The 27,948-nt window shown below is 41.0% G+C and overlaps 1 protein-coding gene across 5 annotated transcripts in view; it reads left to right on the forward strand.

Annotated features, from left to right (window-relative positions):
- Positions 1-27,948, forward strand: part of Dync1i1 (dynein cytoplasmic 1 intermediate chain 1) — a 317,505-nt gene that overhangs the window by 44,927 nt on the left and 244,630 nt on the right. For 2 of the 5 annotated variants that reach the window (XM_041675565.1, XM_041675564.1), the window contains exons 3-5: positions 540-654; positions 3,281-3,371; positions 18,435-18,494. In XM_041675565.1, the coding sequence (XP_041531499.1) occupies positions 540-654; positions 3,281-3,371; positions 18,435-18,494 (266 nt within the window). The remainder of the gene's footprint in view (positions 1-539; positions 655-3,280; positions 3,372-18,434; positions 18,495-27,948) is intronic. The other 3 variants (XM_041675566.1, XM_041675567.1, XM_041675568.1) reach the window with 3 other exon arrangements.

Raw genomic sequence — 27,948 nt, forward strand, 5'->3', positions numbered from 1 at the left:
TTGTTTTATTTCCAGTTATTACATTTTATTTTGCGTGAATGTGTTTTGTGTGACACCCAAGTAGATTCTTTTTTTTTTTTCAAGACAGGGTTTTTCTTTGTAACCTTAACTGTCCTTGAACTCACTCTATAGACCAGGCTGGCCTTGAACTCAGAGATCCTCCTGCCTCTGCCTCCCTAGGGCTGGGATTAAAGGTGTGCACCACCACTGCCTGGCACACTGATGGGTTCTTTTTCCACCATACAGGTCCTGGAACTCAATCTTGGGTAGCCAGACTTGGCTTCGGGTGCCGTAACCTGCTAACCCATTTCACCATTCTGAGAAACTTTCATGACTGGTAATAGAGATGAGGTGAACTTTGACCACGAAAGGGAGCCCCTGTCGATTACTAATGAGCGGTCACAGTGGTTTTTATTCTCCCCTCATGGTTATGTCTATGTAGAGCTCTGGTCATGACTTAGGACACATGTCCACTTCAGTGAGGAAAAGTTGCCTTGAGTTACATCACTAACTCTCCTTGCTGTCATTACATCGCTTAGGCAGATATGCAACAGAAGAAAGAGCCCGTTCAAGACGACTCGGATCTGGATCGCAAACGCCGAGAGACAGAAGCCTTGCTGCAAAGCATTGGCATATCGCCGGAACCCCCACTAGGTAGTTTGCCCTTCTTGTTTTACTACACCCCTCGAGCAGGACTTGTGTAGATAGACCATGCCCAGCATTATTGTGCTTTTAAGGATTAGCTTTATGATTGTTTTCTATGTTTAAAAAGTCTCGGATTTATTGTCCTCGTGGCATGTATGATTTAGAACTGAGAGGGCTGGAAGGAGACAGGAATGATGCGTAGAGTCATGACCAGCTGCTGCTGATGTCATGCTCATAATTTCCCTTTGTGTCACCAGCAGATTAATGTATACTTGTTAAGTGAATATATACAAGACATCTTGGGATTTTTAAACATTAACAAATTGCTCTTTCTTTCTACTGCTGAATCCCAACCTCTCTAAATAGATAATGTTAATCTGCTTATACATACTGTGACCACTACATGCATAGACTTATTACATGATGAAAACAGTAAATTGCAGTGGGAAATTTTCAGAAAACCTTAAAATTAGCAGCTAATCTACAAGTTTAAATTGATATGGCATGTGCATCTTGATTTCATTGTTATTGGCATTTTCACCAGAACACCCTCCTCCAGCTCATTCATTTCTAGCTGATTGTCCACAAAGTCTTTTTATCACTGAGGTTTGGATACTGAATAATTTGTTTTATTTGTTAAAAGTAACTCGCATGAGCTTATTCTGCCACTCGTTTGCGTATCTTTCATGTGTTGTTTTTTACAATTATTATTTATTTTTCATACATCTAAAAATAATCTGAGGGTGTCTGTAAAACTATATAATATCCAATGCATTAATAAACAAAACTATCTAAATGATGAATAGGAATAAACGCTTTATCAGGGCTGTTTAAAATGCTTCGTTTTTTAATTCCTTTCTTTGCTTCTACATTAAAATAAAATTCCCTTTATTCTCATAGTTAATTAAACTAAGAAAAAATTACCCATGTAAAGCAATTATTCCTATCAGTGTAAATAAAAAAAGAACATATCCATCTGAAAGTATTACATAAATACATAATTATGTTAATACATAAACATGAAACTAAAGTACTACTGAAAAGAATTTTATTCTATCTCAGTTGGGATATGTAAAATTAAATCTCTGCTGCTATAATAAGCCCTCATAAAACTAGATTTTGTTTAACTCCTTGTCATGTAAGATGGACTCTATAGGGGATTTGGCTGGTAGTTCTTCTCTGAGAAGTTGACAAGCTTCTTCGTACTTATCTGACATGTGATGTAAATTAGACATCCATTGATTAATTATATTTTTGCTTCAAAATAGTCTTTGGAATGTGGTTGCTATGTCAACACTTATTAAATACAGTAATCGTATATCCTATTGTGCCTTACCCTGCATAAAGCTGGGTGATTAAACATTAAAAACAAAATACTTGGGTATCCCCAGTCCATAACTATGTCATCAGCTACCCATGAATTCCTTCCAATGGGATAATTTTTAATCCATCTCTCCAGCTTGCCCTCTGCCTTAGCATGAAGGGTAATCAAGGAATTAATTGAACAGTCACATAAAAATACCCAGCTCCTTAACAGTCCTGACATTGTGGTGCAGGATTTTAAGAAAGAAAAAAAAAACTTGTTAAGCCCTTTACCCTATTAAATAAATAGAAGGAAATTGCATATGATTGAAACCAAATGGGATGCTATTCGCGTGCACTGAAGCTTCTTCCTGCACATGTCTTCCTTGGCATGTGTGATATGAATCTGCAAATTGGCTGGCCTGGAGCCATCTTGCCTATTGGGTGCAGCCAACGGCTGAAGGACATTTGGCTTGATGTGAAGGCTGGAGAGAAAAAGTGCATTTTTGTTTCCTTAGTTTTGTTTCGCTTTCCCTTTATTTTCTTTGCTCAGAGAGTCAGTTGGCCTGAGCCTTTGAGCATCCTTCTCCCACCCTCAGCCTGGCAGGTAACCCCTGCGCTTGTGTCAGCATCCATGGGGCTGCCGGGACAACGGGAAGCCAGTCCCAGATGAAGCAGAGAGTAGGCTGAGATGAAACCACTCATTAAATGTAAAATAAAGCAGCCTGGCATTTTCCTTTGTTTTGAAAGAGATTTTTTAATTACCGGGTTCAACATTTACCCTTTCTCTCTGTCACTTAGTCTTAGCACAAAGTTGTTTGCATATCAAGAACCCATACATTTCTCTCTAAATTAGACCCTCAACAGATTCTCGCCCTTCTTGGGCATTTAAAATTATTTAGGCTCCCCTAAATCATAGTGTTTAAAGTTTTACAGACAACTACTATGTTAAATAGGTCACATCTATACTAACAAAATAAAGTGAAGAATTAGAATCATCTAGTTAGTCCCTACCAGAGGAACGTAAGTCAGATGAACTATCTGGATAGCTATTGCGGTTCTCCATTTTACTTCATTAGGTGCACATGGCCTTGGAATCCCTAAGTTAATTCTGTCTAAATTCATTTCAGACTTTCATTTTCCAAAATATGGAAAATTCACTTGACTTTCTTCCTTTTCTTTCCTTTTTTTTTTCCTTATCCCATCTCAATCTCTCCTGGCCATACAACCACTTTCATTTGGGCCCATTTGTTTTGATTTGTCTGACACTGCTCTTCCCCAGTGCAGCCGCTGCATTTTTTAACATGGGATACCTGTTATTTTCATTATTTAGTCCCAACCCCTATGTCTCCCTCTTCGAAATCAGTGAGCACTCCCAGTGACGCTGGAAGCCAAGACTCGGGCGATCTGGGGCCATTAACAAGGTAAGCATTGCCCTTTGTAAAGGCCATGGTGGGATGCAAATCACACAAGAGAACTGTAAAAATGCCGCCAGATCTGCATGCACCTGTTATATCCTTACTTATGCTTACTTCATGTTGAGCTGTAATATCTAGCAATGGATCACTGGAAATAACAATACCACCCTTCCTTGAGTTGGCTCATTGAAGACCATGCATCTTCCTTAATAAAAGTAAGCATCTCCATTAGCTTAGACCTAAAAGAAACAGGGAAGGACTGAAATTCCACTGAACCCAGCTTTTCGCTGCTCGACTTTGGCTTGGTCTCTAGCCTGACTTTTAATTTCTCAAGTATCTAGTTTATTTAAGAGAGCTGACAAAGTTGAGAAATCAGGTCTCAAACTATTGCTATCATTAGGAATTTTAGCAGATGTTCGCCATTGTTACTTAAAGGAGTCCGTTACCAAACCTTTTTCACATTCTTGGTGTCCAGAAACTTCTGGGACAGGATGTAGGCATGCTCTAATTTAACCTGCAAAGGGATAGCTGAAGACTAAACGGGTGGAGAGAGGGGAAAGCCACCTTGATAGAGTCACAGTCGTTGTCTTACGTTGATTGTGTTCTCCGGGACTCCCACACACAAGTGCCCCCAAGAGGTGGTGTGAATGAACGTGGAGCAGAGGCTTGTCGTGACCAGGTAGCGAGTACCCCATTGTTCAGATGCACGTAGTCTTCCTCCTAATTCTAGCTGTTGGAGCTCAGTAGCAACATGGACCCAATTTTTCTGCATCTCCTGGCTCTTTTTTTTTTTTTTAACAAGAAGCTAGAAATCCCTTTCCTCAAAAACAGACATGAGCCTGTGACCTATAGCTAGCAGCATGTGACCCCCAGCTGTCAGTCTTAGCTTGGGGGAAAATAATAATATACTTGATAATAATAACAAGCTTCAAATAAAGGAAACAACCATCCTCCACACGGCACCCATGGCGAATCAGCCCTTTGGTTGCCGATGCACCTTTCGGCTTTTCCCTAAGAACCTTTCTAACTACATGTGCTTTATTGACAAAGAGGTGCAAAACTTTGCACTTTTATTTTTTTCAAATGATCCATTTTCATAGGCAAGTACACTATTTTCATAGAAAACTAGGCAATTTGGTTGAGGGAACTGTGGCTAAGCAGAACACGGAGGCGCATTCTTAAACCCAAACACTTGGCAGGCTGAGGCAGGCAGGTCATGAGTTCAAGGTCAGCTGGTACTACTTAGTGAGACTCAGTTACACACACTCACACACACACACATGCGTAGCACCAGAAAATACCCTGAGAATCATGGAGAACTGCCCTGAGCAGTGTGCTATATTTTTCTGTCAGAAATAAAATAGATCAAAATTTCCTCAGGGGCGCCTCCTGGTGGTGTGTCAAACATGAGCAGCGTATGCTGACAGGCCTCTGGACACCACACCGCACGCTCTGCCTTCAGTTTTCGAGGAGTAAAAGGAAAGGGTCTTGTTGCGGGTAAAGCTGCTTCACTTTAGCAAATCCCCCTTGGGATTTGGGGCAGCATGCATCTTCTGCCACCTGTTACTTTGAATGCTTCAGAAGGTCTTTGAGGGGTGATGGTAAGAACAACAAAGTTGCATAATATTTACCATTTATTTGAGGGCTGGAATAATGCAATCACATTTCTTGGGGGCTCCCCTGGCTTCTAGCTAAGACATTTAGCTGTCTCTGCACAAAGATGCGGTTGTGTCTGCTCAGTTTCATGGGGTGCAGTTGGCAGCATGGAATTCTATGACCGACTTCCCAGTTGATGACCCTCTTTGAGAACTAGCTGGAAAAGCTGACCTGTGCTCTCAGCACTCTGGGGACAGAGGCAGTTCTTATAAGACACCACTGTCCTTTCCTTCACCTTCTTAAATGTTTGTGTTGTCGTTGTTTGCTGTTATTTTAGCCCAGTGAATTGTTTTAAAGGAGGGAGGCAGTTCGCCCCACCCCAGTCAAACTGCAGTGAGTTCCACTTCGTTACAGCCGAGCCCTACTGAGAGTAGGGAGCAGGGCCAGAGAGAAGATCTCCACTAAACGCTGCCTTCACTGGAATGAAAGACAATTGGCAGCAAAGAAAAGAATCATTTCCCAAAACACAGCACATGCAGTTTGAATTCTGAGAGGAATGAATTAGGAGTAGCTTAGAATGCCTTGCCCTTGTTTTGAATGTAAGATTCCAGGCAGATTTATGATCTTGTCTTAATAAAGTAGATGAGTGTTAAGGTATAAAAGAATGTCGTGTTTCAGTCTTTATGATTCCATTTTGAATGTTTTTTCATGTATAAGTGCACTGTTGAAAACAGTCATGGTCGTCCTTAACACTTCACAGAACCTCAGTCTGCTCTCAAAAAATTGCCTATTTGCTTAAAAAAATAAAATCTTTTAAAAGACTTCAGAATCCAGTTAACACATCTGTTCATACCTCATGGTGCACATAAATTCTTCTATTCCTTTGCCAGGATTTAATGCTCAAACTAAAAAATGTCTTCCGAGAGCCAGAAGGAAATTGGCATACTTCATGTCTCTTTCAAAAATACTGCATTGTAAATAGAAAGCTTGCAAACCCCCGTCTACTCATGTTGAGAGCAACAAATCTCTTAAATAAAAATATAAAATAATTCCCAAATATAATGGCATAAATTAAATATTTATAACTTAAAGTACTACAATTTGTTTTGCAATTTCTGATTTTTTTTCTATAGGCCACTTCTGATTCACAGCATCTGCTTGTGGCATTTCCCTCCTTTTCTTGATTGAGTTTAGAATAATCAATTAACTATTTCTAAGTTAATCATAATAGACCAAGGACATGCTCTTAGAGTTTAAAAGCTTAATTATATTAACAAAGCACTTGAAAGGATAGTTTTACTTATAAACATGGATATTTTTTATAAAAGCTTTAATATAAACAGCTAGAATATCACACAGTGCACAGGGGATGCTACTGTGACTTATTATCATTGGTTAAAAATGCAAGAGTAGCCTAATGTATAAAAATCTCAAAGAGCTAAGTGTAGTTACTACTGCACACAGTCAGAGGATGCTTGAAGAATCCAAACCCCTATCCCTTGAAGATGGGAACTGAATTTGAAATTGAATCCATGTAGTAAGCATTGGGAGAATGTTCTTGAATTTGTGAATTAATTGTTGCCCCAATTTTGAATTGACGGCATCATCGAAGCCTCACGAGCATTTGTCATTGTCTCAATTTCACACGGAACATAACCGAAGCTCATGTTTTCACTATGCTGAAAATGGGAAATTTATGTTGGCAAAGCAGTTGAATGAGCATGATGTGGTCATTGCAAATCTGCTCTTATTGTTATTGTAGTCATATGCTATTTCACATGTTGATTTAGGTATTTATCAAATGGGAAGGGATCTTAATTTTTTCTCATAGAGCATGTAGATGTCATTATCAAATTTAATAAGCATACTTACGTACTTGTATCTTCATCTAAATAAGTGTGTAAAATTTTTGAACACCAGGACAAAGCGAGATCAAAGTCTGCATTATTAGAGTTACCCAAGCCATGCAAATATATGAGCCGGAAAGGTACTCTATACATGACACGATTCATTCAGCCCATCTCAGTCATAAAGGACTGTATTCACTCTCTCTTCCTGCTTTGCTGTGGGAGCGTTAAGTCTTCAAAGACACAGTCACACCAACATCTATGTTGCCCTGAAATGTATGGAATGTGTATTGATCTCACAGAGTTCACCCCGATTTCAAGGCTAAGTCATAATAAGAACTTTCCAAAATGTCTTCATCTATAAAAACCTCACACTGTAGTTGTAATTATACAATCTTCTATTGTGATGATAGCAGCATTCTCTAGCACATCAACAATATAATCAACATAGTCAGAAAAGAAGGTCTCCGGTGCTTGTTTTTAATAAATGGCATGCAGGATGATAATAATATTAATTGCTACCTTGTTTTCAAATATGTTTGTTGACCATCTGTAGTTTTGTTATCATCATCAAGTTCTATTTATTAATAAATGGGGGCATTTCATCTCACTCAGTATTTCATTAGAACTTAAAGTTTCCATGTATTTGTTTTTGGAGTGTGTCGGATGTGTGTGTCGGTGTTAGTGGTTGCACTTGTGCATGGGCATGTGAGTGTGAATGCGTGGGTGGAGGCCAGAGGTTAGTGCACACTGTCCTCCTCAACTGCTCGCTACTTATTGCTTGAGACAAGGTCTTTTACTGAACCTGTGCTCACCAATCCTGTGAGCTGGCTGACCAATGAGATGTAGCAATCCCCCTGTCTCTCTGCCCCAGCCCATGCACTGGGTGGTAGATGTGTTCCCCACACCTGGTTATCATATTTTGCTGGGGATCTAAACTCAGTTCCTCAAGTTTATGAGTTATCTCCCGACGACCTGATATTTTATTCTTAATAATCGCTATTGAAATGTTGCTTTTGCATTTAATATAATTATAAAACATGAACAAGTCATGAAAAGTAGATAAAAACATCATTGTCACCCTACTGTATATTCTCTCATCTCTATAATGAGATTCTCTCATTATGTATGATGTTTCATATACAATGAATAACACCTGTGTATGCTAACTAGTTCATCTATTTTTCTCATCAAGTATCTTTATTTTTCTATTTCAACTTATTTTTAATATCAATATCATCTTCCAAGTTCCCTAATTACCTCCGGCATAATCCCATCATACTTGGAATTGGTACCCATCTTCCCATGTATCAATATCTGTTATTTAAGAAGGTGAGACCCCTCCCCAAATGACCCCAAATGCAGCAGGAGAAGTGACCGCTGAAACTTTTGGCAGGTAGCAGAGTTCTCAAGGGAAACATGAGAGTATGCCTGACTTCTAGATCCTCCTGTATTTCAGATTAGAGTCCAGAGTTCTGCTCCAGAAAGTTAGCCTTCCATGGAGATCATAATCAGGTTTTTTGCTCTTGACATAATACTTCATAACATCCACATATGTGGTATAGTCTGCACTTCTCTGATCTACCACCCAGGGAATGATCATCTGAGGAAATTAAAATTGCTTAGAAACTTGTGCTGACACCACTTGGTTCTCTGAATGGCCTCAGAAAATGAATAATTATAGGGGTTTAACACCCAATAGAGTACACTTAGGTCTTTTATTCTTACTCACAATCTGATTCACCAAGACTCTCTGAAACTGCATAAGGCTTAGGCACTCTTTAGCCACTTTGATGAAAATACTGTCATTTCTCTTGGTGATTTGGTAAATTAGAAACTAATGGGAAGGTTTTAAAGAATTAATAATGGTGAAAGAGTAACAAAATAACCAAAAGCTATAGAGAAAAATTGATAGAGGATTTCCCTCTGTATGCTGTGATTACCATTGAATTCTTGCTTGATAACTGTTTTATGTAATTTTACCATGTTAATGTTAAAACCTTCCTTTTCATTTAAACAGAAAAGGGGAGGTGATGTGGGATTCCCCTCTGTATGCTGTGAATATCATTGGTTAATAAGGGAACTGCTTTGAGTCTATAACAGAGCTATAGAGGAACAGAGCTAGGTGGGAAAAACTAAATGGAATGCTGGGAGAAAGGAGGTGGGGTCAGAGAGAAGCCACGTAGCCCTGCTGGAGATGGACAGAACTTTACCCAGTAAGCCACACCCACATGATGATACACAGATTAGTAGAAGTGGGTTAAATTAATATGTAAGAGTTAGCCAATAAGAAGCTAGAGTTAATGGGCCAAGCAGTGATTTAATTAACACAGTTTCTGTGTGATTATTTTGGGGCTAAGCAGCCGGGAATGAAACAAGCAGGCCCTCTTACTACCGAAAACGAATAATATCAAATTGTGTTTATTCAAACAATGCTACATTGTCAGTATAGGAGGAGAATTTCACAGGATGCTATCAGTTCATTGGATTTTAGAGAATCTGAAGACATGAGTTTAAAGCTGATTAAAATTCAGTCTCCTCTGGTTTGAGAGATGATTCACCTGAGTTCAGTTCTTAGGACCCATGACAGCTAACTTTACAACTACCTGTAACTCCAGTTCCAGGGGATCTAGTGCCTTCCTCTGGCCTCTGAGAGCATCTGAGGCACACACCCACACATAGATATACATACATATAATTAAAAATAATAAAACATAAATATTTGAAGGTCACATTCTTTGGCAACTAAGATCACAATATAGTTTTTTTTTTATTCCTTATATATCACATTAATTGATCAGTTAAAACTTTCACCTCTTACGGCACTGTTCACAAATCAAGCATCTGTTTTGGCAATGGATGCAGCGCCTCCTTCCAGAGAAGCCACTTGCTTGGCAGTAGGCTTCAGTGTAAGATTGGAAAAACCACGTCCTTGTGGAACAATGGAAATTCTTCATTTAATCTGGGGTCCAGCTCAGACGGACATCCCAGTAGCTTCACGAGGCCTCAGTGGAACCTTGCATTAGGGCTCAAGTGTTAGTGAAAGAATTCTTATACAAAAAAATTGTGGAAAAAGGCTTTCTAAAAAGAACCTGATTGGAGCATATATTTCTATGTTCCAATTTTGTTTCTAACATAAGAAAATCCTTATCCACATTTTTGCCAGTATCAAATAAAAAAAATAATTGGGATGGGGACGTAAAACATTAACTTATCTAAACATCATCCTTACTTGACATTATTTTAATGAATGTGACAGAGTGATGTGATAGATTTTTAAAATGCCCCTGTTTTGTTCCTGTAAATGGAATTTTTTTTAAAAAAAATTAGGTAGCTGGGTAAGACATTGACTAGAGATTTATGCTAGGTACTATGTCGTATTAGTCCAAACTCTTTCCTTATTTCATTAGGAGCTAGTGAAGACAGAGTTTAAGACAATTGTGGCACATAGGAGGACTCTGTGATGCACCCTTGACCCGAAGATGAGAACAGCAGCACATGGATGCCTGGCCCCATTTGCAGGGAATCACCAAGGTTGCCTTGGGCCAAGAAGATAGACACTTCTTGATCCTCAGCCAAACATGGCAGAAAGCCATGAGTATAACGCTGGGTTTTTCTTCTTCAGAGGGAAAGTAAATTTGAAATCTCCTCTGAGCCCACACTGCACCAAGACATACAGAATTGCACTCTTTAGCATGTTGAGACACACACACACAACCACAATCACACAAAAAGACAGAAAAGCAGGAGGGTGACGAGCTGTGCAGAGAAAGGGGGTCAGCAGGAGTGGGAGGGTAACCAGAGTACATAATGGGGGTAAACAGGATCAAAATGCATTATATACATGAAAATGTCACAATGAAAACAATATATGCTAATAAAAGCATAAGTAAAACATGGTAGATATTTAAATACTGAGGCAGACATGCTCTTATTCAGTCTTTCTCTCTCTCATACATTACATCCAGACTGCAGTTTCCCCTCCCTCCTCTCCTCCCAGTCCCCACCACACCCCAAACCACTCCTCCTTCATTTCGCTTCAGAAAAGGGCAGCCCTCCCAGGGATATCAACAAAACATGGTATATCAAGTTGTAATGCAGTCTTTTCTTTTTTTTTAATGAAGAAAATAAAAACTATTCATTTCTAACAAGCTTACCACACACCTCACAGCCATCTGCAGGAAATGCAGGTAAAAGCATGTGTTGGTTCATTCATTCATCACTTCTGTCAATAAACAGTTGATACTTTATGGTCTATAAAACACTATACCAGATCTTTAGAACTCCTTTGTGTTCAAAGGTGATACTTTCTCAGAGAGAGCCTCCTTCTAGAAGATTTAATGAAGCCACCTAAGGAGATGTTGCTGTAATTGATAGCTTTAAACATGGGTACTAACAGAGATAAACAGTAATGCAGTAAGCCATTATTTCAAAAACACCTGTAACGGGTTTGTGATACTGTGATAAGGACAGGTGATTTTTAACTTATTATTACTGTCCATAGTGATACATATTAGATGCTTGGAAAATGTTTATTGGTGAGTGTGTGTGTGTGTGTGTGTGTGTGCATGCATGTTACATAAATCTGGATGAGATTGGTGTAAAAATGAAGGCACAACTTCATAGCCAAGGCAGCTACAATCCAGAGAGGGACAAGATACTGGACAAATAGAATGAAGGTGGATGCCACCCCCAGAGGACATCTTGGCCATTGTTAAAGGAACTAAAGAACAAGGTGAATATTGTCGTTCAAAAATAAAACCGAAATCCGGTTCCTGGGCTCAGAGCAAAGTCTTTGGCCCTGCTGGGAAAGGCAATGACAAGAGGCCTCTTAGCCCTGGTCAAGCGGATTGTAGACTGGAAGAGAATCAGCTAGTGCGCTGCCAAGGTCCTTCTCGAACACTCGCCTCACAGAGATACAAGTTGTTTCTGAATGCTGTATTGTTATAGGCAAAGGTGTTTTGAGCTGAGCCTTCCCTAATGCACATGTTTTGGAAATGTTGAAAGAGCAGAGGGACATCAGAAAGATGGGATGCAGAATGTAAATTAAACAGAAGATAGATACCAGACTATATAGATAGATAGTAGATACTGATAGATAGATAGATCAATAGGTCGATAGATAGATCGATAGATAGGAAGGATACTAGTTTTGATCACTAGTTCCCACACCTGTCCCTTGTCATCAATTCACTTAGCTTGTTAAAATTCAACCTGGGACACAAGTCTGAGATGAGCCCCGGGTTACAGCATTTTTGGGTTTTCAAGATCTGGCCAGTAATTTGTGGAGCCACTGATCAGGTAGAGAAAATCTGCAAGTCTAAATTAGAGCTGTGGAAGTGAATGAGGACTGGAACGACAGATGAGGGAAGGAAGGGTCGGTTTTCCATAGATGCATCCAATACACATTTGAAAAGGGGGGATGCGGAGTTCAGTGGTGATGAGGATGTAGGGGTCAGGCAGTGACAGTGGCAGGAGGTCAAGAAGAGGTGGTACACTCCTGGATGGACATCCTGTGGTATGGAAGAGATCTAGGATGAGGAACAGAACTTGAACATGGGATTTGATGGCACAGGCATTACTGCAATCACTGCCATTATCATCACCATCATCTTCTCCTTACTGAGTTTATTGAAACAACACTTGTCCAAGTTCAATTCAGTTATGGCTCTTGCTGCCTTATGAGCATACTGCTTTAAAAATTGCACTGATGTAAATGTCAAAAAGCAGTGTGCCGATGGCTTGGCTGTTCTGGTTGTTGGCATCAGAGATGGCAGTTCTTAGTTACTGTTTTCTAAATTCTCATTGGACACTTTCTTATGAGTCAAGACCCAGAAACAGTGAGAATGAAGGTTTGTTGGGGGCTTTAAATTTTTTCTACTCTGGTGTGTAATAAAGACTGAAAAAGTAAGTATACCACCATTTGAAATATGAGAACCAAACAGGGAGGAATTACTCCCCATGTGGCCTTGCATATGCTACCTGGATAGCATGCGTTTCCCACCTAAGATATACTTCCAACTGATGTACAAGGATTATGACTAGTTTTTAATTTTTAGTTTCTCTCTGACAAGATGAAAGTCTGTAAATGAAGTCAGACCATTGAAAAGGGAATCTTATCAGAAGTAAGAGAATTGTAAATTAGTAAAGGGTTTAAGGGATTTGATGTTCTGCTAGATTTGACTAAACAAATATTATATTAAAGATTTCTATGTTTTTCCCATTTTGCTTTACAAAAATATATATAGAAAAACAAAATGACCTTCTAATTGTAAACAATTTTTTTAGGATTAGATAAGAGTGGGTATATTATCTGACACTTTTGGACTCCAGTGGCTATTTTACATGACATGGAAGGCTTCTCTGCCAAGTATTTTAAACAAAGCTGATAAAAGTGACCTTACTGGCATGTCTACCCAAACGTGTGATTATAGGATCACATCTTATTATAGGATCAATATCTTTAGTACAGAGTAGGGAAGAGGCTGTTGGGTTATCAGTATCTGAGCAAACTGTGGTTCCCTTGTGAGGGTTCCTCATAGATTGTTAACCCAAGAAGGCATCTACAAATAAACAGAGGAGACAAACACATGGCTTTAAAGCAAGCAAACAAAACCAGAAAGGTTTCCCAGGCAGGAAACTTGGACATAAGTCTAATTGACTTAGTTTATTAAAAGAACAGGAAGAAGAAAGAAGGGAGAAAGGAAAGGAGAGGTAAGAAGGGAGGGGGAGAGAAAGGGAGAAAGAGGGAGACAGAGAGAGGGAGAGAAGGAAGGAGGGAGGGAGGGAGGAAGATAGGGAGAGGGGCACTAATGAGAAAGAGCTAGGTTTCTCAGCCTACAAATTAGAGGAGAGACGTGGGCAGCAGTGGGGAGTCTCTATGTTCTTAGTGACAGATGAAAGTGTTTTTGAAGGAAGTCGGGGAAGTCTATAATATTTGAATATCCAACTTCCCCTCTGCTAAATTCAAAGGCTCTGCTGGCCATCTGGCTTCCATGGTAGCTGGTGCTCATGATAAGAAGACAGTTGGGTCTATACGCTTACTTGACCTAGAAGTTTTTGTTCTCATGATACATCGGTCAATTGGCAGCTCAAGTCTGGGCTCATATAGGTGTACAGTAAAATAGGCACTGGTGACAATGAGCGTGTGTTCAAACCTAACTCCATCATTCGGAGGCCAAGACAATTGGGATCGCTGATCTCCATGGAGAAAGAGCATCTCCTGTTCTGGCTTCCATATGACAGAGGAGGCCCAACCCATAGCCAACCAGACATAAGAAAAATCACTCAGTGGAGGGCCTGAAAACTGCTTTTCTCTTTAATCCCTTTTATGGCATGTATTTAGTTGCCATCTAATATTAATTGAAATTTTTAACTATGCCAAGCCCCGCACAACTGACGGGAATTGAGTTCTTCTTAGCATATATTATCAGTATATAATTAAGTATAAATATTCATATGCCTCATTTCCCTTATTTAAATGTCACATTCTTTTTTATTTTTATTTATTTATTAAAGATTTCTGCTTCCTCCCCGCCACCGCCTCCCATTTCCCTCCCCCTCCCCCGATCAAGTCCCCCTCCCTCATCAGCCTGAAGAGCAATCAGGGTTCCCTGACCTGTGGGAAGTCCAAGGACCACCCACCTCCATCCAGGTCTAGTAAGGTGAGCATCTAAACTGCCTAGGCTCGCCCAAAGCCAGTACGTGCAGTAGGATCAAAAACCCATTGCCATTGTTCTTGAGACCAGCTGATAAATGTCACATTCTTAAATGCAAGTACTGTGCCCCCTGCTGCACATCTGGGGTGCCAGCGACGTATCCTGCTTTGCTTTCTACCTTGTCCTGTAAAGCCATTTGTGAGCATTCTGGCACTCCTTAGAGAACTGCAGATTGTGGGAATTCTTTTACTCCTTCATCACAGTGTTCTATATACCAAGCCCATAATAATTGTTCCTTGAATAAATAAACAAGTGTCCTGATCAAAAATATTCTGTGCTGTGTCCTGCATGCATTAAAAGAGCCATCTCAGAAAAACTGAAAATAAAACTATCATAGTAAATGCAGTGATTTTTACATAAAAAAGATATGATAATATTTTATACTATTTTCATTTCTACAAAAAAAAAATCCCTGAAATAGTTCAAATCCTCCAAGTAGCTGTAGGCTAACCTAGCATTTTGCTTTCAATAATAGAGTAACTTGATAAAGTTACAAAGCGATTTTTGTCAATAGGTTCAATAAAATTATTCCAGAAGAGGATGGAGAGCCAAAATGTTGTTTGTTAATGTTCTTAAAATAAGGGCTTTAGGCCTACTCCTTTTTGTGTTGGATACAGGAGATTTGCCTGGTGGTACTAAAGCCACACCCAGAGTCCCAAACCTTGAGGTCCAGATGTAGCCCTCCCTAAGATGTGGCCTCCTACTCTGGTTACTCTGTAAGTCTGCACAGAGATAATCTCGTGAGCATTTAATACAGGGTTGTAGGCCATCCTTGCCTAGTTAAGGAAATGACTTGGAGTTTTTACTTAAAAACAAAACCGAAAACAAACAAAAAATGTGCACTGTGGGTAAATCTGCCCTCTCCACAGATCATAATGGAACACGGGAAGAAAATGAAAGTAGCACACATGGTAATGCCCTTGGCTTTAGCCTCTCCCTGTAGCTTTGTGCTGATGGTGCCTGGGGTTTCTCTTGCTGAATAAACTGGTGGAGCAGAACATGTCTGCCACACACTTATTTGCATATAATGCCTCTGTTGCTCTGGTTAGAAAGGAAGCACCTAGGGCTGGAGAGACAGGTAAGCAGTTACGAGCATGGGCTGCTTGTGTAGGGATCTGGGTTTGGTTCCCAGCCCCATGTTGCACAGCTCACAGCCACCTATAACTTCAGTGCCAGGAGATCCAACACTCACTTCTGGTCTCCAAGGGGGCCTGTGTTCACACATGCACACACTCACAGACACAGACAATCTGCACATGGTTAAACTATAGTAGATATTTTACAATGTGCACACACTCACAGACACACACAGCACGCTCATGGTTAAACTACAGTAGATATTTTACAGTGCAAGGATCAGGTGATCTTCACTTCTTAGTCAGATGATTCTGATGGAAATACAAAGACTAGTAGACTTCCTGGGGTACGACAGGCCCAGAAGGTAGCAGAAGAGGTAGACCATTTATAATTGCATTCTTCTTATGCAGAAGGAGTGGAAGATTCCAAGGAGGGTCATCATTTCCAAACGAAACCTGAAGGCACACTGGCTGTCACCAATGACATGAAACTGCTTCTCAGTCAGTAAGAGCAGGAGGCTTCGTTTGTGTCTGTAACAGAGGCACAGATCTCTCTAAATGTTTATAATGGCTCCCATCTTGCTGATCTGAAGCAAAGTGAAACTGTCATCTAGAACAGGAAGAGTGGCTTTCCTAGAGCAGCGACTGGGTGTAGTAGAGTCATTCCCTGGAGCCTGCCCCATAGTTCACCTTGCTCTTACCTCCTGGGAAGCTGTTACTTACACAAACTCCCAGACTGCATCCCAGAATCACAACAGCAGAACTTCTGTGCTGGAGTCTGCATTTTGTCTTCCTCTGAGCCCACACAGTAGTTCAGGACCAAGATGAAGACCCTCATGTCTGGTGTGAGCCACAGACAAGCACCATTCAGATCTCCTGAAACTTGTCTGAAATGTAAGATCCCAGGCCACCACATCTCTATTAGCACAGAATTGGCATATAAACAAAAATTGGGATCATCAACATGAGCCTTAAAGCTTTGGAATTGCTGCTCTGAGAAACAGTGGCTGGTTCATGTTTGTACTGGCCTTCGATGATCATCTTTCTTTCAGAACATTCAGCTAAGAAGCCAAGCACACTGCCAGAGCTAAACAGAAAATCTCTGCAAGTTCCTCCTTCTACCTTTGCAGGCAGAGCTGATGCAACTCTCAGGCATGTAAGGCAGGAACTCAAAAAGAAGTTACTGGTAGTAAGAAGCCTAACTACTGGTTATCAGAATGTGGTATGTGCTCTCTAGGTAGACTTGTGTTTAATCCATGCAGACCGTCAGAGGGAGACTCATTCAGTCACTCGTTCAGCAGTGTTTCCAGTACATTAGCGTTTGTGACAGGTGTGGGACCTGGCACACCCCCATCATTTCGGGATGTGTTTGCACCAGCTGTGCAGAGATTCCAGTCCAAAATCAAACAATGGCAGTAATGAAATCTCAGGAAAGTATGACTACTATGAAAAAGAGGGAGAAAAATAAAAAGAAACAATAGTAAGGAAGTGCTACCTAGGAGCTGATAGAGAAATGGAAGATCTCTAAGGAAGGAACATAGGAAGTAAGGCTTGAAGGCAGCCTGTTCCTGAGCCAAGCAGGTATCTGGCGGAAGAAGTGGATACAACTTATCCTAAAGTAGGTTAGCAGAAAGGGCATAAATGAGTTCAGAAGATACTATAAGCACAGCATGCATAGCATTATAAACCAGGGTAAGTCTTTACAACAAAGGAAACCAAGCAGGGCTTCTCAAACCTTAAGCTGCTCAGTGCGCTGAGAACCTTGTGAAGCTGCAATGTGGAGCCAGTAAGTCTGGGTGAGACCTGAGTGTCTGTACTTCCAGTGATCTCTCAAGTGATGCCAACGCCACTGCTTTTCAGTCTTCATTTTCAGTGAGTAGAGGGCTTTGTGGGCTGAGAGCTTGAACAGCATCCCCAGTGTCACACAGCGGGTAAGTCAAGCCAGATTTGAAGGACACATGCCCAACAGCAAAGACACAGTGTCTGTCTTGTCTCTCAGAGAAACCTCATGCCTGCTTCACTGGGACATAGTCTTTGTTGAAAAATGTAAAGAGCCTACATGAGGAAGGTCTCATTATCCCAACTTATCTATAGAAAGGGAAAGTTGATGCCTTCACAATTACTGACGTTCTGTGCTATGTGTTATAAAACATATAGAAGAAATAAGACATACTTAATCCCTGGCACCTTGGAGACAAATGATAACATCGGAGACCATTTTGGTACAATCTGTATAGACCAAATGACTCATGGGTCTCAAATGTAATGGCACTATATATGTAGGAACTGACCCGAGGAAGCCAACGGCTCCCGAGACCCTGTAGTAATGCTCCATTTAGCCTGAATTTCCCAGATGTTACTGCCCTTGTCCACTGTATTCAATTCTCTTCACTCCATGGAAGAGCTTAGAACTACAAAGAAGTGTTTGGGCTCTGAGGTGTCAGAGAGATATGCAGCAGCTCACACACTCACGTCAATGAATTTGTAGTACAAATTGTACGTGTGCATGTGTGTGTGTTTGTGTGTGTGCGCGTGTGTGTGTTTGTGTGTGTGTGTGTGTGTGTGTGTGTGTGTGTGTGTGTGTGATGCACTGGAGTAACTGGTTCTTGGCTTTCTTCCACAGACATGGCTGCATCTTCTCAGATCAAACAGCCCCTCTAAGGAGAGGCAGGCCCCTCACCTTCTTGTCAGAAGCCCCGGGGGCCGGGGGGATGTTCTGTGTGTACCACCTATGCCCTTGCCTTGACGAATGACGCGGTTTGGTTTGTGCTGTTGTTGCCCTCCTCCTTTGTTAATTCTCTGTGTTCTTCTTCCTTTGTGCTGCACCATTAGGACCCTGCAGTGGGACACAGACCCCTCAGTGCTGCAGCTGCAGTCAGACTCAGAACTTGGGTATATGTCTGCTCTTTTGCTACTCCTATGATTTCTTTGCTATAGTTGCGTTAAAATGCTGGAGCTGTTACTGCTCTTGGTTTCTCCCCCTTTTGTTGAAAATTCCACTTTAATAAATTTCTTTTCTTCTGTTAGTTTTCCTTATATATAAGGCTTGGGAGAAAGTCTCTCTTTGTGGACAACACCATAAAAAGATGGCTTTTTCCCTCACCTTATTAATTCCTATTAATGCAAAGTGATGCTGTTCCCTAAGAAAATTGCCAACAGAAGCCCATACATCCACTTCAAAGAGGAGCACACAAAGTCAGGGATTGGAGATGCGTGTGGCTTTACCCTAACCTTCTCCCTTCTGACTAACAACCAGTCTTGTCTGGGATCAGTACTGAAACGTTGTGTCTTGTTGGTGTAATTTACTTTTCATTTGTTAGAGAATTTACAGTAAACTCTTAACTTCAGTTCATTTTGGATAACTACGATTGAAAGAAGGAGTCAATTTGCCCAATATTTCAAATCCCTGGTGTTGGGTAATTTCTACTAAAGATAATGTTTTCAGGGTATGACTTCCAGGGGTTGAAAGGCAGCTTCAGAGTTGAAGAGCCATCCATAAGGAATAAAATACATGGATTTAGTTTTTTTCTTTTCTCTTAGAAGACTGGGGTGAACTGTAGTCACATGTCAGATATTTCCACTGGATGCTCTCACCGCTCACTATCAAGCTCAGAAGAGCTGATTGTGTACTTTTTCCAGCTTCAAGTACAGTGAGAGTAACTTGAAATCAGCCATAGCAGGACTATGTACACAGAAATTGAGAAAGACTGTTATGACTGATATGGCTTCCCCTCCGTTCTCACTGACATGATGGTCTGTACAAACGTCAGACTGGATGCTTCCAGAATAGACACCTCAGCATTTTATAATACCATTTTTTTTTTCTAAAAGTAAACCAATACGTCTCCAAATGGTCATTAGTTCATTTCCTATCTACTCTGAGTTGTTTAAATTCCTGGGCCCATGTCTCTGGGTTTCCACATGCCATCTGTGTGTGGCTCGCTGTACATGCAGAAGTTCTCAACTGACTCACAGTGATGCTAAGCCAAGGAGTCTAGCACACTGGTGATAGGTTAGTTCAGAAGATAGCTGCAAATTCCTTTTAAAAAAATACCAAACTTCTAAATTACTTTGGGCTGTTTGGTTAGACCATCCATTATCTATTTCCAATTATATTCTTCACAATCAAGAAATGTGACCGTGTAAAGCAGAGAAACAATAAGTACATTGTAAGTTACAGTTTGCGCTGTTTCAGTATGGCCTCGTGTTTTTAAACGTGAACGATTAGAAGAGAGTTGGAAAGGCGACTGTGTGACTTTTCAAGTTGACATATTATAGGTATACTGCAGTATTGTGACGTTGCATGTGCTGACATGGAGCAGTAAGGGGTTTTCATACCTGTATCTATTTTCCAGGTGGAAACTCCACACGCAAATTAAAGTGTACTGGGGAGGTGGAGCCTTGCACCCTGGTGCTTTCTCCTCGCTTCAGAGTAGAATCAGTGGGTCAGAGACAGACAAAGAGATGAAATACTGTGCTGAGAGGAGCTCATCTTAGAGAGTTTTGAAGGAATTATCAGAAAATATTTGAGAAAGATTCTATCAGCCGTGTTACAATTTCAAATATCACACCATGACAGTTCCCCTTTTGGCAGGTCTTACATACACACAAAAGTTTGTGGGACGATCCTCAGGCAACATGGTTCTTCTTGAGACAGTTTTATTTCCTCATCTTAGAGTCAGCAAGAGATTGACCCTAGTCTGTAATTTTCTCTGTGTCTTCACTTAACAGCTGTACTGAAATATAACTGACACAAAATACTGCACGCAAGCTATTGAAATTGATGTTTGGCATGCATACGTGCTCATCAAACTGTCACCGCCATCAGGAAAGCAAACAGTTGTCACCCCCAGAAGTGTCTCCTACCTCTGCTTTGATTTGATTATTTCATTTCTTCTACTGATTTTGTATTTAATTTGCATTTTGCCGGGCTTTATTAAAGTGGAAACAGGGCACTTCTCTGCCTGTCTCTCTCCCCCTGACCTCCAGCTACTGTTTCACTTTTACGTGAGTTATGAAGTACATAACACATTTGGCCTTTATTCAACCACTGGTCTTTGTGTCACTTAAAAAAGTGTGCTCATTCACACAGTTAGCATTTTTCCCAAAGCTCTACATTCCTTACATGGACCTGTATTTCTGTCTGGTATAATTCTCCTCTCTCCTCTCTCCTCTCTCCTCCTCCTCTTCCTCCTCCTCCTCCTCCTCCCTCTTCCTCCTCCTCTTCCTCCTTTTCCTTCTCTTCCTCCTCTTCTTCTTCTTTTCCTCTATGTATTTTTTTTGTTCAACTATCTTCAAATTCACTAACACTTTTTATTTGACCAGGTCAACCGTTTTTTATTTCCAAAATGTATCTTTCAGTTCTATGGTGTATACTTGAGTCTTTTTAAGTTTTCAGTTTCTTCATTGAGATTCTTACTGCATAAGACTTGGATTGCTTGCCTTGAGAGCACTGATCTACCCCCTTCATAGCCTCTTCATGTCTCATGTTTGGATCTTCCACTGGGTAAAAGGCATATCTCCTTGTCATTGGGGTTGTTATCTGTGCATTCACATTGTTCTTCTGTCTGAAATGAATATCTTGATTCCTTCATGTCCTTAGCTCACTGGTTTCCACACAATAGACAAAGCCTCACTTCTCCCCAACTTCACAGACTTGCTTTGGTGATACCCTCACGATACCTCACACAGGGAGGGAGCCCCGGTATGTCCTAAACCTCTTTGCTCACATCTATTCTCCTCTGTGGTTCCCAGGAGACTAGAAAATACTAAGTCCCATGTGTGCCTGAAAATGAGAGGTAGAAACTCATCCCTTCCATAGCAGATGAAAAAGTAGGATTGCTCTATGCATATCCCTCTGTTTGTATGAAAATATTTAGGAGTTGCGGTTTATTACCTACTAGCTCAGCTCAGAGCCAAGGAAAGAATCTATGGTAAATGCCTTCATGCTTGTTTAAATGGCATGCATTTTAAAATAATTTAGTTATCCTTTGCTGCCCGAAAGAGTTGGGCAAATGTCAGTTCCAAACAGGCAAGTTATGATAGCAAACAAAAGTTGGGGTTCTAGATGGGGACCTAGTCTTTCTAGGATGAACATAGAGAACAGCCTTGGTTGCTGACTTCAGTTGTGGTGTTAATCTTTACAAGTTAGATCCACACACTCATTTAAACTCCAGAGTTTAGGACTGTTTATCTGTCAACTCCAAGAATTGACAAGTTAGAGGTAGACTTCCAAACAGCTGGAAAGGTGGTGCTTATTACACAGTTCAGTTCCTTCTAGGGAGAAGATGGGGCCCTATTCTTATCACTAGGGTAGAGGTTATGGTGGGGAGCCTTGGATATGCTCATGCATGCACACACACACACACACACATGTGCACAAAGGCACACACATAAAGTATTTTGTTCATTTAAATCAACTCACTTAACACTTTGCTCTGTTTAGATTATTAAGTTTTTGTCCAGTAAATACTTGGCAAACATCTTTGTAGTTTACATGAAGACAGCTCCATCATTCAGGCCTTACAAAAGTTACTGTGTATTTGAGAGGTTTTTGTGATTCTGGATCACCCAGCTTTACTCCCCTTCCTGAGACTCAGTCCATCGCCCTGAAGATTGGACATCTGACACTGGCCCTTAAGCGCTATTCCAGTGGTTCTCAACCTGTGGACCATGACTCCCTTTGTGGTCAAATGACCCTCTCATGGGGGTTATATTTCAGATATCCTGTGTATCAGATACTTACATTATGGTTCACATCAGTAGCAAAATTACAGTTATGAAGTAGCAACAAAGATAACTTTGTATTCGGGGGGCCTCCACAACATGAGGAAATGTATTAAGGGGTGAGAGCATTGGGAAGGCTGAGAACCACTGCTCTATTCAAAAGGCCACAAAAACCCTGCAGAATGATCACTCCCTTGTGCCCAGTCTCCAGGGAAGCCCAGCCTCACCCATTCTCTTCTTTGCCTCTGTGCCTGTGCGGGTTTTGGCCTACAGCTTCGGATCCTCACACCTCACCCTCAGCTTTGCAAGGGTCTGGATTACAGCAGGGTCACTGTGCTCAGATGTTTCTACAAGTTTTCCAGACTGGCAGTCTCGTAGCACGCAGTCAGGGCTGGGCAGCTCCTGCTTCGGGGACATGATCAGTATGGCTTTCTGAACAATTCTCCTGCAGGAATCTGGCCTTGCATTGAGTTTGAGCAGTGTGATAGAAGCAGGCAGAACGCTCATAACTGTCATCAGTCATCCCATCCACGAGTTCTTCCCTTGGTCTTGTTAGCTTCTTGATCCGGACGGTGGATGCCTAGGAGATCCAAATGCCTGGTTCCTCTGGAGTCTTCCTCTCCCACATCTGCTGTGCAGTGCCTGGATTCACTCTGTGTCACAGCCTGGAATTCCCTGGGGCTGCAGACTGAGACAATGTGGGACTCCTCTTGCTTGTCTGAGACAATGTGGGGACCCTCTTGCTTGTCTTCCCTCTTTCATGTGCCACTGCTATTTTTCACCTTAAGATTGTCTTTTATTCAAACAGCTAGTGTTTAGTATTTCAGCTAGAATAGTACATCTGGTCCCCATGACTCCATCTTGGACCAAAGCAGAAATGTTTTGCCACTGATTCTAGATTTGCATGCTAACTATGTGATCCACAAACCAACTAGCAAGAGAGAAATCTGGAAGATGATGTGGACAGAGAAAAAAGAACTCCAAGAAAATTACAAATAAAGTCAGAAAATAAGAAAAGCTTAACCTGTTTGTTTGTTTTGACCAAGACAATACTTATTGATGTACTAAAACTCTTTCCTTTGAATAACCAAATTAAACATTTTAGGAGAAGTAAAATGACAGGACCTAAGGAACAAGTGAAGTTTCCTTGCGGAGAAAAACACAGGCAAGGAAGCAAGGAAGTCGATCAGTGAAGCTGGGATAGATTGGGACAGTCTGGAGACAGACTACACTGTGCATGTTGCCTTTATGGAAGAGCATAAGAGCCAATGTCCCCATCAGATGCCCCGGCTTCAGGGAGAAGACTGGAGTCTGTGGAAAGGGGGTGAGGCTGGGTAGGGAGGAAAGGATCCTTACCGCGAGCAGAGAAAAAAATCGGCTCCATATTGTTAAACTCAGTAACATGGAGCTTGTGTGACATCTCCCTCCACTGAAGCCTCAGGCTTGGGCTTACTGTGTTCAGCATCAGACTGTGGGTAGGGTACAGCTGTCTGGCTATTTGAAAGAAAAAGGCAGATCTGGGAAAAGGATCTCAGCAAGAATGTGGTTGCCCCTCCTTAAGGAAGAACTCAGAATTTCTTCCCTGTCTTTGATTGTAAAAGGGAACTTTCATTTGATCTATTTCTCGTGTACCATCAACTTTTTGTTCTTTGTGGCACTTGGTGTCAGACTCAGACCTCACCTTCGTAGGCTTCATTCACTCTAGGCAAGTGCCCTGCCGCAGAGCTGGGTCCCAGCCCTGTCACCTGCCCTTCTGTGTCCTGCTTAGACGTCTCTGATTTGAAATCATTTTCAGTGTTTCCCATATAACCACAGCTGGTATTTTCTTGATCTCCCAAGTACGCTGACAATGTCTATGACTTCAATAAGGTTTCATTACAATTATACTTTCTACAAAAAAAGGAAAAAAAATGAAATACAGACAGCATCCTGGAACACACACATATGAATATCAAACATACTGGTAAAATACACTCCAGAGTCTAAATATATATAGGTGAATATTGACACCACAAAAGGGCTGATAATTTGGCTTTAATGGCTCTGATCAGAACTTTGTTGTCAGAGAGGGGGAAGCACTTTCTCTGCCTCTTGTAATGATCGTTATTTATTGCCAAACATTTCTCAGGAGGCTGATTCTTGCCAGTCTTTATTTTACGCCTTGAGAATCTTGAGCAAGATATTCGAAGATATTTTCTGTTCTTCAGTAGCAGCTCCATTTTCAAAAAGGCAGTGTTCTTGTCGCATGTAGTTTCACGAAAAGGAAATTCATTCGGGGGAGGAAGTGCACTCTGGGAAACTCACTGGCAGACATGGAAGGTTCTAATTACACAGCTTCATGTTACAGAGTGTATGGAACTTACTCAAAGTCACCAAGGAAGGAAAAGGTCATTCCTAAAAATACTTTATATCACATCTGTAGCAACATTAGAATGAATACAGGTCTGTACCATCTGTCCTATGGTTTTGCATTTCCAGGGTGGCTATGATGATTTTAACTTTTGTCCCTCTCGGACATCTTACGAAGTTTGCTTGTGCTGCATAATCCAAAGCAAATCCTTGGACTGTGGCCATTGACTACGCCAGAGTTGACTGTTGCTTCCTTTCAGGAAAAATGGGTCAGCTGCCATACTAATAACTCTGCACAGCGAGAAGCAGACCCTGTGGAGACGCAATAAGTGCTTCTTAAAATCATTTTAATGCAAATGCAAAGGATGAAAATTCATTCTTGAATTAATGTGGAAAGGCCAAGTCTCCTGCTGCTTCTCTTGGAGGAAACACCCACCCCTCTAAGCACAGACGGTGCCTGTGTGTGTGTGGCAAGACAGGCACAAAGCCAGCGACTTTCCTGGTGTTGTGCCCGGTCCTCACTGTTCCTGTCTGCCAGTGGAGTATCCCATCCCCAGCTTAGGAATCTGTGCATAAGATGTCACAGATTGTTACCCACTGATGCCAGAGCACAGTATTTAGGAAACAAATATTCTTTGTCATTGGAAAATAATATCTCAATTAATCCTGAGAATTTTATACGTTGTATTTTGATCACATTCAGCCCTCAACTTTTCCCAGATGCACACCTATCTTTCTACCTATTCAACTTTGCTTCTTCTTCATTGTTGTTGTTTTTAATCTACTTACGCAACTTGTGCTAGAGAAGAGAAGTAATCATCATCTTACCTGGCTGTGAATCCTGTGAGCTACAGCAGTGATTGGCCTGGCGAGAGATACATCTGCTGGAGCAACAACAGCATGAATATTGCGGTTGTAACCAATCCCTTTCTGACTGGTTTCTTGTAACCAACTACAAGACAGAACCCATACCTGGCACTGCCATCCTTGTTAACCTGTTGTGTTACATGAACTCCTCCTATTCTTTTCCTACATTTGCAGCATCTCAGGTGAACTTCTGTTGGTGACTGTCAATGGCCACATTTTCAGCTTTGTCTTCCCTTAGCTCCATTTTTGCACGTAGAAAATGATTCCCTATAAACTTCCGTGTCTGTCGGCTATACCATTCATTTGTCTTCTGGCAGAACATCCAGCCTTGAAATGTCACCTGCCCACTTCTCTCCTTCACCCTCCATGTGAAGTTAGCTATTAAAATAACCATCTGTCGTTTTCCGGAGTCCCATTTTCATCACTCTGGACCAAGTCTCCAACCTTTGTGAGATGCTGACCACAAACACAGACATCTTTCTTCTGGTCCCCCCTTCCTTTGCCTCAATGTTCTGCTCCATTCCATGTTTGGTTCTTGAACCTCTCTTTTCCTTCCTCTTTGCTCATGGATCTTTTCTTTATGCCTCTTTCCCCAGACTCATCTTCTAAGATACAGTCACTTCCCACACCTGGCATCTGGCACCTGATTTTATTTATCCTATGTTTGTTATTATGGTTTAAATATTGCTTTGTAACAGTGAGTGTCTTAGTAACTTCCAGTAACTGTTCAATTGTCTATACAAAGTCCAAGTTCTTTAGTGTTTAACAATCAATCCTCAATATGCCTCTCTAGATTAATTTTAAGGCCATTGCTCCCAATTCAAAACTTCTATTCTACAAACCCCACCTTCTGCTATAAAGCGTAAATGCAGTTCTTAGATCTTTGTGTACTCAGGACAAGCTGCCTGGAATATGGACCTTTCCTATGTACTTGCGCTTGTCATTTGAAATCTAAACCAGGTCTTTCATTCTCAATGAAACAAACCCCATTTGTCTAAGTACAGAGCAATCTGTCCTCCATGCTATCTTCTCCCACTTAGTGACTAATTCATGTTAGCTTTTACCATTTTCAGCCTCAAGTTGTCCTTCACTGTTTGATGCATGTGTTCTCGTTCTTCTTTCTCGTTGTGTTGTGAGGAGTTGGCACAGTACCTTGCTCAAACACAGTTTATGGTTATGATGATGATACTGGTCAAAGTAGTTCCTTGTCATTCTACTAGGACACTACGCCACCTATGTAAAATGTTAAGCAAAGAGGAAAAGGTTCCTGTTATCAACCCTGCTCTGAGGGCTTGTCTCTTCAAAATTGTTGACTAGCTTTTCGTAAGATAACCAGGAAAATCTCTGGCAGCACCTGTCTTCAATTGTCAGTCAGATGTGTACGTGTGACTACGCAGACAAAACAATGAGCTACAGTCAACGTCAACGCGGGCCTGACACTGACCTTCTTTCTAAGGCTTTGACCTTGGCCTTCTTTGGTATCTGCTCAAATGACTCCTTTTCCTGAGAACATTTGCTCCTTGTTCTGTATCTTTGTCTTTCCGGCTTCCTTTTGCTCCAGAATTGCCCGGTTACTGCAGTGACTTCCTCGAGTTTCCAGGACTGTGAATGCCGTGTACTGGCCTCTGATCTTCCACTCAAACGTCTTCCCAGTGAGCAATCTGATTGGTGCGTCACTGGTTGTAAAACGCTCTGAAACCCTCATTGGACACCATTGTTGAGGGTCTTTGCGTTTATAACATTTTTGAAAGTTTATGAATGACTCGGGTTTACTTTAATTCTGACTTTTCAGAACCAACATTTCATAAATGTTGACATTAGGAAAGGGTACCATGAATGTCAGGCTGACTGTACATCACAGCTTACCATGCCATATCGATGATGTCTTAGGAACATCCCAGCATCTGCCTTTCTACACTCAAGTCCTCAGTGACACTGAAAAATCCTAACAAAACATGAACAAGGGACAACTTGATATCTATAAGCAAGGAATGAATCTGGGCCCTTAGCCCATGCTTTATACAAAAAGCAATACAAATAGATCTAACGCCTAAATATTAACATCCAAACTATAAAACTCAGGAAAGATAGGTGTAAATCATCAGAACCTTGGGATGATCCCTGATGTCTGAGGCATACAACAAAAGGACAAGGAAAAAATTCAAATACACATTAAATTGAATTGGAATGGAAAATGTTTGCACTTCAAAAGACATCATCAAAAAACATGAAAAACAATTCACAGAACAAGAGAAAATATTTACAAGTCATGCACACATGTGTATGTTTATGTGTGTGTGTGTGTGTGTATGTTTAGAATCTAGTACCCTGAATACATATTTTTTCTAATTCAACAGCAAAAATGAATAAAATTTTTGAAGATGTTAAAATGACGTATAAATAC

Source organism: Microtus oregoni, unplaced genomic scaffold (genome assembly GCF_018167655.1).
Source record: "Microtus oregoni isolate MIOR12 unplaced genomic scaffold, Mior012 000026F_ref0000081, whole genome shotgun sequence".
In the NCBI taxonomy this organism is placed as follows: Eukaryota; Metazoa; Chordata; class Mammalia; order Rodentia; family Cricetidae; genus Microtus; species Microtus oregoni.